At 35.8% G+C, this 12042-nt stretch overlaps 1 protein-coding gene across 12 annotated transcripts in view; it reads right to left on the bottom strand.

Moving 5' to 3' along the window:
• CFAP20DC (CFAP20 domain containing) overlaps positions 1–12042 on the bottom strand; it is a 298550-nt gene that overhangs the window by 129868 nt on the left and 156640 nt on the right. For 3 of the 12 annotated variants that reach the window (XM_059076211.2, XM_067043781.1, XM_067043777.1), the window contains 4 exons: positions 5520–5656; positions 4684–4846; positions 2957–3073; positions 1697–1819 (listed from right to left, as the gene is read on the bottom strand). The exons of 2 other annotated variants lie outside the window; for them this stretch is intronic. In XM_059076211.2, coding sequence (XP_058932194.1) covers positions 1697–1819; positions 2957–3073; positions 4684–4846; positions 5520–5656 — 540 coding nt within the window. The remainder of the gene's footprint in view (positions 1–1696; positions 1820–2956; positions 3074–4683; positions 4847–5519; positions 5657–12042) is intronic. 7 more of the 12 variants (XR_010842526.1, XM_059076214.2, XM_059076215.2 and 4 more) reach the window with 7 other exon arrangements.

Here is a 12042-nt window from a genome sequence, read left to right as displayed (position 1 = left end):
ATCTTTTTGCACATTGTTTTCTTTAAAAACACTATATACTACAACTGAAGTACATTTTTATCAAAACTTTAAAAATTTTTAATCTTTATTCAACATTGAAATAGACTTTATAATTCTATGACCTGGAAAAAGAAGATCTCTATAATAAACATTTTTAAAAGCAGGCTTACTTTCTTCTTTAGAATGACAGCAGGAAAAGTTGAGCATTTTCTCAACTTAGTCTTTTTTTTTTTTTAATTTATTTTTTGCTGCATTGTGTCAGTGGTGAAAATCTTACAAGAATTCGTGTTCTGCAGAATCACAATGTAGATGTGGTAATTTTACTCCTGACTCTTAAATTATATTTATCATCACAAGAAGAGTAACGAAGAGCTAAGATTTGCTCACTTGAAACTTTAAAGCTAACACTACAAAAGCAAAAGCAGAAAGCAAACAAAAAGACCTTTAATAAAAATTATATTGATGGCACAAATAAAATTGTATTCTTCTCAACTGTATTCACCTATTTCTTAACCTAAGACTATGATTATGTAACATAACTTGCCTATAAAAAGGGCAATAAATATACATTTCTTAGAGAAAATCTATTAGGGACAAGGCTTTCATATTTTCTGTAGGTAAATGGTCAATAACAGGTTGAATATACAATACCCAATCTGACCACATTCACAGAAAATGTGGAGGGTCCTGAGTCAGTGTTAGCTGTGGGCAGGTGAAATGAATAGATTCATTGGGTTGTCCTCTTTTGGACAGCAAACTTTTGCCTAGTGCTAAGCACCTAGTAGGTGCTTTGTAAACACAGTAGGTGCTTTAGTAAACCTTGAATACGATTACAAAAACCAATGTGTTGCATTATACGTAAAGAAAATAGGAGGAAAAGATCCTGGGAATCTTCATTATGCAATTAAACAACTTGTATGACCTAGCACCAAACATATTATTAACTGTCAAAAAGTCAAAGTAAAAGAAGTGTTCTTACACCAAAAGAACTCTAATTATCTCACTACCACATGCTTCTTTGGAATTTGTAGTTTTACCTCAAGTATTTCCATATCAATTGTAATGAATAATTTGGTGTGTTTTCTTAGGAAAATATGTAAATTACTGTGTAATCACAATATTGCAGCAAACAAGATAAATGCAAGAATGATCACCTAAACATCTAATTAGTTTTTCTACACAGTCAGATTTATGCTAGAGACACTAATTGCGTCTAACATTTTAATGAAGGCTTCAACACTGCATAAATAAGACTGACAACCTACAAACAATTTCCATTTATTTTCCTTTTTCCCTAGCTCAAAAACAATTTGCCTTTGTAAAAGTACCACACACCTGCTAGGCAAGATATGTTGATGGGTTCAATGCTTTACACTCCAACCATCTCTATTATAAAGAGGACTGGAGAAGTGCAACAATAGATAATCTTTGGGGAGGGTGACAATGTTATGTGAAAACCTCAAAGTTTTAAACTTTCATTCTGAACAGGACTGCTTGTGCATTAAAACTTGAAAATAAAAATACTCCTTCATCCATTAAAGTCTGACATAAAATTGGAGTTAAAAAGAGATTGAAAAAAATGATATATTTTAGCAAATGACTGCATCATGACTTTTCAAAATGACCGGGTTTGAAATATTTAACATATTTATATTTTATTAATCGTTAGCAATTATGGTATAATAAAGATGCTAACCTGTTTGATCAGGAGACTGGGGTGCTGGAGAGCTGGGGTTCAATGTCTCTGTTCTCTGTTGGGACACAGTGGTGAGGACAGTTGTTGCTTTATGTTCATTTCTGTTATTTCCTGAAGAATTGCCTTTATTGGAATAAATATTTTCCTCTATATTACTTCTTTTGATATATATATATTAATTTTTGAAGAATGGTACTGTGGTATACTTTTCTATTTGATTATTGAAAAGCAAGTTAGAGGTGACAATACAGATTATATACAGTTTTTTTTCTTTTTCAGGAGAGTATTTTAAGATGAACTCAGCTGCATTTTTGTAGAGGTTCATCTTAAAATTCCTTGATATTTGCATGGGGACATTTTAAATTTAAGTTTTACAATATGCAATAAAGGGAATTCCAAAACCCATATAATTTTTAAAAGGTCCTATATTTTTTACTTTGGTTCCATATAAAATGGAGTGTGTTTCCTTTAAATTACAATTTTTACTGAAGTCAACTCTTTTAAATGAAGCTCTTTCCTTCAGCACCTTAAGAAAAATGGATACAGGCATTATTGCAGAAGTAATTTTTCTATCTACTATTTTATAATAATAACATGAAACCTAGCAAGCAGAATTTTGGCCTACCCAAGAAATCTACATTTTTGGGAAATTACGCTAACAGATGTGTACATGATACATTCTGGGCTTGATTCACGACAGACTAATGCATGTGTATACAAATCTATACATACATGCCTCAAATCTAATATTTTAAGCAATAACTATAATACCCAACTATATTTCTCTAATGCTTTACTGGTTACAAAGAGTTGAAACTTTAACCTACATTACAGTAGATGGCAAGGAGTCCAAAAGAAGAGACAGCAAATGTAAGAAACAATCTAGAAAGGGCCCAATTTAAAAAGAAGAGAGATAAATGAAAAATGAAAAATTATGAGTTAAGTTCAATTTTAGTGAAGTCTGCAGGCAGGAACTTCTATCAAATTTGGGCCATTTTAAAAATCAATAATTTAAGCTTATTCAGCCTTTGTAGGAAGTCCTTTATTTTTGTGGTACTGTCTATTTAATCCAACAAATCTCCGTTAGGGCTCTAGAGCAATTCTTTTGTAAAATATTTGATTTCCATAATCCTTGTAGAACAGATATTTATATTTTAAATGAATTGGTTCATAATCCCTTGAAATTTACAACCTGCAGAGAGAGATTCCATTGCTCTGAATGATATACGGATATAAGATAGTATTGAATTAGTACCATACCGCTGGGTGTCTCTGTCCTTTCTCTGATGGTTCTTTTTAACTGTAATCTTCTCCTGTTATTATTCTTATCGGCTGATGGTTCTTGAGGGGGATGTGGATGCATAATATGCAGATTGGCTGGTACATTTTCATATCAAAGAACAAAAAGCCAGAACAGAAAGTACTATATAGTTTGAAATAACTCAGTAAATATAATTATAGCTATAATGAGAATGTTCATGTATCATTTTGACAAAATGTAAAGCCATATAAAAAACACAACATTCCTTTAAAGGAAATAGGTGTTTATTTCTATTCCAATATTAGAATTGTATCAGGCTTTCATTACCAAATGTAAAATAGAGAGCTAGTGGGAAGCAGCCGCATAGCACAGGGAGATCTGCTCGGTGCTTTGTGACCACCTAGAGGGGTGGGATAGGGAGGGTGGGAGGGAGATGCAAGAGGGAGGAGATATGGGGATATATGTATATGTATAGCTGATTCTCTTTGTTATAAAGCAGAAACTAACACACCATTGTAAAACAATTATACTCTAATAAAGGTGTTAAAGAAAAAACAAACTACTAATACATTTTATTCATGTAATATAACCATATAGAGAGCTACAAGTAATTAGATTAATGTTAATCTTGCAACATGTTATATTAAAAATATTTAAAAATGAAATTGACAGCCAATACATAAAAATTATTTTTTCCTTTAAAAGATTTAAGTTTGATTCAACAAGAGCTTAGAGGGTAGTTTCCAAAAGAACCCTGCAGGACTGAGATCAATCTTGAAGAATTCTTAAGTGTAATTTAATTCTGTAACAATAATAATAATAATATTCATAGCAGCATTTGATATTTTCTGAACATTTAAATTCTTGGCACAATATGATGTGCTTGACTGACTGTTCTCACTGAATCCTCATACTGACCCTTTGAGGCAGCTGTTATTTCTTACTACTACTAGTGCTAGTAGTAACTGTATCCCCATTTACAGATGAGGAAACTGAGGCTCATAGAGTTTAAGAAACTTGATCAAGGTCTCACAGACAGTGGTAAAACTGGGACTGAATATCTATGTTATTTATTTCCTTATCTCAGTTTTATACTCCATGGGAGACAGAGTCTCTAACAGTGATTGTTAATTTCTAAATCAAATAAAATGAACACAAATGTCTCCCCTTTTCAATGTTCACAGAAGTCAGACCAGTTAAAGTGCACAAACTGACAGGGAGTGGTAAGTCTTGGGTTCTGGTCTCAATTCTTTCTAGTGATTACAAATTGCAAATCACTTACTCTCTTAGCCCTGAATTCTCAATCTATAAAACGGGATAAAAGTTTTCTTCACCAACAGGGTTGTTTTTGTACCAATGAGAGAAAATAAAGAGCACTTTACAAATGGAAGAGATTAATTAAAAGGTAAAACTAAGAACACTTAAAATGTACATGGGGTTTCCAAGACACAGCAATAACAGGATACTATACTATTTTCTCACTGTTACCAGAAAGTAAAAATAGAGGGTACTACAGCAATGTAAAATAACAGAATAAACAGAATGACAGGTTCCAGAAGATAATATATGGTATAAGAATTCTAAACATATTTCAATATCTACCACCATTTTCATTTTTAAATGGTAATTCTCTGGATTTAAGATCTAGTCAAGAATATAACTATGGATTTATCTTAACATTTCTCATTGTTTTCACTAGCTATCAATCTTTATGCATGATTCTTACCATGAATAGGTACAGTCTGCTTTATGTGGCCAATATTTTCTTTATCTCCTTGTGCCTCAGACTCAGGTAACAGCAAGGTTGACATTTCTGCCCTGTTAACACACTTCTCTACTGTAGACTGCTGGCACAATTGGTTATTTTTGGACCCAACAGATCTTACTGTCTATAAGAAAAAGGAATTAATCTATATTTTAAAATATAGGAATTGCATTTATTTCTCATAGACTCTACATAGAAGAAATAATAGCTGGACAAATAGTGAGGTAAAAAAGAACTAGAGAAAATGAGAAGATTAAAAAGTTGCTGGAGAGGGAAATTATAGTAGAAAACTAGAAAGAAATGGGAGATAAATATAATGTAAGGTAAAACAGAAGACCACCAAATCTCATAGACACACAAATTAAAATGTGTTCATTTGCTACACTCCATCTTTAGTAGGTAGGAGTTGAAATGAAAATCACTGTGTATGTCAGAAATTCAGAAGAAATTAAAAATAAAAATATAACATTTGAGAATCTGTTCATTATAAGGTGTCTGGTGATGATCCAACTCCTTCTTGAAGGAGACCACAAAATGTGCTCACATATATTTGCCTTTAAGTTTTGTGCACATATTTAATGAAAAGAATGCTCAAAAATGTTAATTGCGTTGACATGATGAAAAGAAAACAGTTTTGAGGTCTTTTAAAATCCAGAATTTCTGTTCCAAATTTATTCAAGCCCTCTGCTTTTGGCATGTAGTCTCTCTCCCTCTTTTTTTTCCCTCTGTATTGGGAAAAAACCCTTCCCTTCCCATGCCATCCATGCTTAGATAAGTTGTTTAAACCTTGCTCCTACCTCACTGAATATCCTCATATTATTTCTTCTGCCAGAGAGTGGAGGTGGTCCAACAACTTTGGATCCAAAGGCAATATGACAAACATCTTGATTTTTACCGCTCCGCATGCTACCTGTTCCTCTGTTAATGAACTGATCTGTTTTGTTAAAGGAAGGGAATAGTAGTCCATTAATGGGTGTAATGACACACACCATGTTGCAATATTTCTGAAAGTACAATCTAGGGGTCATATGATGTGAATCCTCCCCCATTTTAACCCTCCCACGCTCCCAGGGCACTTATAAAAATGCAGATACTGGGGTCCAACATCAGATCTATCAGATCTATAGAATTAGAATCTTGTGTGTGGGGGGCAACAGAAATCTATAATCTTAACAAGTGGTTAAGATTAACTCCCAAGAGGTTCTTGCGCTCAGTATCATCTTGAGAACCACTACCACAAATGTTTTTCCTCACAGAAAAAGAGAAAAAAAGAAAAGAAAGGAAAGCTACTGAAAAATACACTGCATTTTCTCTTTAAGGAAATAATTTAAATAAAACTAACTCAATTGAACAATATTTCATTGAGCACTCCCAGGCACTTCCTAGAGGTTGTCAGTGATGCAAAATGGATAAGACACATTGCTTGCCTTCAGGGAGTCTGGAGGGAGGTGATAGTACAAGTAAACAGGTAACTACAACATAAGGCAGACCAGTAGGAATGAAGTGACTTCTTGAATGGACCTTGAATGACTGATTAGATTTCAAGAATAAGAGATGTAGGGTGCCCAAGGCAGAAGAAAGTGCCTGAATAAAGGCATAGAAGAGTGAAAGGGTAGGGTATGCTTGGGGAATAATGAAATCACCAGTTTAGCTGGAAGGATAGGCTCAGGGTCAGAACAAAAAGAGCATTAAAAAGCCAAGAGACTGTTCTAAATTCGGTAGGCAACAGGGAATCACTGAAGGTTTTGGGGAGAAAGAGAGCAAAGTGGTATCACCTCCAGGATAAGGAAGGTGTGCTCACCAAACCCTGCTGCCTTTTCCTTCTGGGCACACAGCTAAATTACATTTCCGAGCCTTCCTTGCAGTTATATGGGTCATGTAACTGAGTTCTGGTTAATGGAACGTAGAAGTGGAACGTGAGAAGTGTAAACCGTCTCCTGCTCCTAAAACTTCCTGCATAATCCCCATGCTCTCTCTTCCCACATCTCTTGACAAGATGCAAAAGATCCAGCAGAAGACTTCAAGGCTCCCAGAGGAGCCACTAGATGAAAGAAGCCTGAGTCTCTGAAAGACCATATGGAGGGATGCCCACGGAACTCCTGACTGGACTAGGACTGTGGAATTCTGTGTGAGTGCAGGCAGCCTTCTCTGACTAAAACAGCAGGTGAGAGTGAAGGCTCTTAACTCAGAACATGGCCCACACCCTAGAAAACCTTCTGCCATGTCCAGCTTGCAAGAGAGGACCAACTTGAATATTACAATGTTGGCCCTGAGTAAGTCCAAATTTGTCCTACAGTTCTGGACATATATGAGCTACTGGCAACTTCTTGTCGGATCTATTCTGAAAAAAATTCCTATGGTTAGCTAGTTGGTCTCATTAGCTTCTGCTAGAGAGCTGTAATTTTTTAAGTGGTGGAATTAAAAACCATTCCTATGCAACAGCCATAAGAAAAGGCACAAAAGTTTGTGAAAACATATCATGCTTAGGAAGCCCCTAACATTTAGATCTGAGTGGAAATAATCTGAGTGGGTATAAAGGTGTTCTGGGGGGTCTGTTTCTGTGTTTGTAATAGATGAAGCTGAAGACATGGGCAAGGGCTACACTGCTGAGTTGATCTAAAGAATTTTTGCTGGACAGAGGATCTAAGGTGGCTGGCAAAGTGGTGGGGGAGAAATACCATTCCAGTTTTTTTTTTTTTTTGCGGTACATGGGCCTCTCACTGTTGTGGCCTTTCCCGTTGCGGAGCACAGGCTCCGGACGCGCAGGCTCAGAGGCCATAGCTCACGGGCCCAGACGCTCCGTGGCATGTAGGATCCTCCCGGGCCGGGGCATGAACCCGTGTCCCCTGCATCGGCAGGCAGACTCTCAGCCACTGCACCACCAGGGAAGCCCTACCGTTCCAGTTTTCCTCAAATTCCTGAAGCCCTATTAGGTAGTGATTCCATTTGTCCAAATGGCAGAATCAGAACTAATGAGTAGAATTTACTTCAGAAAGCTTTTATTCTAATTCTGTGAAAAATCACAAAAGACCCCAAATAGCCAAACCAATCTTGAGAAAGAAAAACTGAGCTGGAGGAATCAGGCTCCCCGACTTCATGCTATACTACAAAGCTACAAGTATGTATGGTACTGGCACAAAGACAGTATGGTACTGGCACAAAAACAGAAATATAGATCAATGGAACAGGATAGAAAGCCCAGAGATAAACCCACCTATGGTCACCTAACCTATGACAAAGGAGGCAAGATTATACAGTGGAGAAAAGACAGTCTCTTCAATATGTGGTGCTGGGAAAACTGGACAGCTACATGTAAAAGAATGAAACTAGAACACTCCCTAACACCATACACAAAAATAAACTCAAAATGGATTAAAGACCTAAGTGTAAGGCAGGATGCTATAAAACTCTTAGAGGAAAACAAAGGCAGAACATCCTTTGATATAAACCGTAGCAAGATCTTTTTTGACCCACCTCCTTGAGTAATGAAAATAAAAACAAAAATAAACAAATGGGACCTAATGAAGCTTAAAAGCTTTGGCACAGCAAAGGAAACCATAAATAAGATGAAAAGACAACCCTCAGAATGAAAGAAAATATTTGCAAGCAAAGCAACTGACAGGGATTAATCTCCAAAGTATACAAACAGCTCCTGCAGCTCAATATCAAAAAAATAAACAACCCAATCCAAAAATACGCAGAAGATGTAAATGACATTTCTCCAAAGAAGACATACAGATGGCCAAGAAGCACATGAAAAGCTGCTCAACATCACTAATTATTAGAGAAATGCAAATCAAAACTACAATGAGGTATCACCACATACTGGTCAGAATGGCCATCATCAAAAAATCTACAAACAATAAATGCTGGAGAGGGTGTGGAGAAAAGGGAACCCTCCTGCACTGTTGAGGAGAATGTAAATTGTTACAGCCACTATGGAGAACAGTATGGAGGCTCCTTAAAATACTAAAAATAGAACTACCATGTGACCTAGCAATCCCACTCCTGGGCATATACCCGAAGAAAACCATAATTCAAAAAGATACATGAACCCCAGTGTTAACTGCAGCATTATTTACAATAGCCAGGACATGGAAGCAACCTAAATGTCCATCAACAGAGGAATGGATAAAGAAGATGTGGTACATATATACAATGGAACATTACTCAGCCATAAAAAGGAATGAAATTGTGCCATTTGCAAAGATGTGGATAGACCTAGAGATTGTTATACAGACTGAAGTAAGCCAGAAAGAGAAAAACAAATATTATATAATATCACTTATATGTAAAATGGTATGAAAAATACCATTTTGAAAAATACCAAATACGCTTATATGAAAAATGGTACAGATGAACTTATTTGCAAAGCAGAAAGAGAGATACAGATGTAGAGAACAAACGTATGGATACCAAAAGGGGAAGGAGGGGTGTGGGATGAATTGGTAGATTGGGATTGACATATATATACATTACTATGTATAAAATAGATAACTAGTGAGAACCTACTGTACAGTACAGGGAACTCTACTCAGTGCTCTGTGGTGACCTAAATGGGAAGGAAATCCAAAAAAGAGCGGATATATGTGTATCTATAGCTGATTCACTTTGCTGTACAGCAGAAACTAACACAGCGTTGTAAAGCAACTATACTCCAATAAAAATTAATTTAAAAAAAGCTTTTAGTCTAACATAAGGAACATCCTTCTTTAATTAAAGCATGTCTGGTTGTTGTGGTGGTGAATTTTCTGTCATTTTGAAGATGTTCAACCAGCAGTCTGGAAAGCTATTCTGGATATTATAAGTCAGATTCACATATTAGATGACTCTCTAATTTCTATTACTAGGCTAGTTCTCTCTTCTGAGAGCCTCTCGTATACAGTGGCCTTCTTGACCAGCTCCTCCTCAATGTCTTGAAGACACCTCCAACTGAAAACCTGGTTTAATGAATGGCACCATAAACCATTCCGGTTGAAAAGTCAGACTCTAGATGTCATCCTTGACACCTCCCTCTATCCTCTCCATATCCAATCCAGATCCACTTGTCTCCACCTCCTCCACCAGCACCAGAATTTAGCGACCATCATCCCTCTTTTGGATGATCACAAAGCCTCTCAAGAGATCCACCATGTTCCACTCTGGCTCCCTGTCCCATGCTCTCTTCAAAATGAAGCCAAAACGGTCTTATATAAACATACGTCTGATTGAATCATTCCTTTTCCTTACTTAAAACTTTTCAATGGCTTCCCTGCTGCTCTTAAGATTAAGAAGAAAGTCCTTAACATTACCTGCAAAAACTTGCATGTTCTGGCTTCAGTTCAACCTTAACACCCTCTATTTTCTGCTCTGGCCTCCTCAGTTCTTCCTGTCTATCAGCGCATTTGTCCATGTTGTTCCCCGTGTAGGATCTTCCTTCCCCTCTTGGCCTTTATGTTTCAGCTCATGTATCACTTCCTCAGACTCGTCTTCCCACACTTCTCTGATTACAGTACCCAGTTTAGGTAGTCCCATAAGCTTTCCCTCACAGAACTTGTCAGAATTGCACTTTCATATATGTTTATGGGATTCTCTAATAATGTATACCTCAGTAGGTATAAACTCAGTAGTCTACTTTGTCACCCCTGAATTGCTAGCCTAGTGCTTGACACAGAGCAATAGATCCTTGCTAAGCAAACTGAATGAATCATAAAGTATAATGGGTCAGAAGGGAAGTTGGATTAAATGACTAAATATTTCTAACTACTATTAAAACTTATTTTTAAGAAAAATCCACCTGAGACATTTATGTATGAATTGAGGAGGCAGACTGGACTGGACAACTGCCAGGATGTGGGGGATGAGAGAGAAGGGTCAACAATGACCAAGACATTGATATTTACATGAACTGTGTGGCTTTCAACAGCAGCGGTGCTATGGCACCACAGTCAGATGCCTACTCAGCTTACATGTGAAATTTCCTAATCTTAGCAAATAGACTTGGCTATGTGTGCATGTGCATCTTTTTCAGTCATTTATAAATATCCATTTGGAGTCAACAAAACATTGTTAGTCTCTCAAGATCAGCAATAGAAAGAAATGACACTCAAATTCCAGGCCAACGGGAAAAATCTATTACAGACCCATCATTTGTACCTTCTGTGACCAAATAAAACAAATCCTAGATTACTGATTTTGTTCTCAAATGTGGATTTTCCCAGAAAGAAATAGCCACTGAGAGTCCTGAAGGTATGTATGGGACATAGCATAGGCCTACATGGGGATTTTCAGTACCAGAATAGAAGCCTTTTTCTTCTTCTTCTTTTTTTTTTTGTTTAAACTTCCAGTCACAGGAATCATTTGGCTTATGGGCATATCTTTCTGTTCAAACATTGTACTAGGTCAGTTTCCTTGATGTTTTTTCATATTCTTCATCTATATACAGGTTGCTCCCAAACAATTTAAGTCTCTTTGAGTAGAAAGACCATTTTTTTGGTACTGCATGTATACTCAACTGCTGAGCCCAGCATAGCATATGGTAGACAATGGATAAATCTCACCAAAATTGTGGACAGTATCAAAGATTAAAAGGAAAACTTTTGGGGGAGTATTTAAAAAAATCATACTGACACAGTTCCAGCTATAATTTCAACAAAATTAACATATTAAATAGTTCATAGCTATTTAAAAAATGAAAATTCCTAAACACCTTGAACTTCTTAGAGCAATTTCTTGCTTAGCAGTCAAGAGTCATTGACTTATCTCTTGGATAGTCAACGGCTATTAAAGCTACAACTAAACCTGATATGATATAATTCCTTGAATCACAGAAAATAAGATGTTATTCTGTATTTTATAAGAGGATCTACTATAGGATTTCTTTAAAGAGCAATCTACCACTGTGTGTTTAAATTGAAATCTATTTTTTAAATTTTACAAATTTTAGTACACCTTTTTTTCACAAAGCAAAGTGTACAATAATCCATTATTTAGTATCTCTTTAATTAGCAGGGCTTTTTAAACTTGTTAGTACAATTAACACATACACATTCTTAAAGTGTGTTTCACTTTAATAATTCTGTTTATAATCATATTGTCATAATTATGTCTATAAACATGTATCATGCTATGTATCCACGATAATAGGGTCCGAATTAAAACCTACAAGGAAAAGTAACTTAGATGTTTGGTTTCTAAAATAAAAAGTAGAAGGGATGAAGTTTCTATAATGAGAAAAATCTTAATGAAAGAAAACTACAAGCAGAAATGCATGCCTTTTGAATTCTGAAAGGAATTCTTTTAAGATCTGATATCAATATATATAAGGTTAAAAATCAAGAT

Source organism: Kogia breviceps, chromosome 10, assembly GCF_026419965.1.
Source record: "Kogia breviceps isolate mKogBre1 chromosome 10, mKogBre1 haplotype 1, whole genome shotgun sequence".
Lineage (NCBI taxonomy): Eukaryota > Metazoa > Chordata > Mammalia > Artiodactyla > Physeteridae > Kogia > Kogia breviceps.
This window is presented reverse-complemented; position numbering and strand designations above follow the sequence as displayed.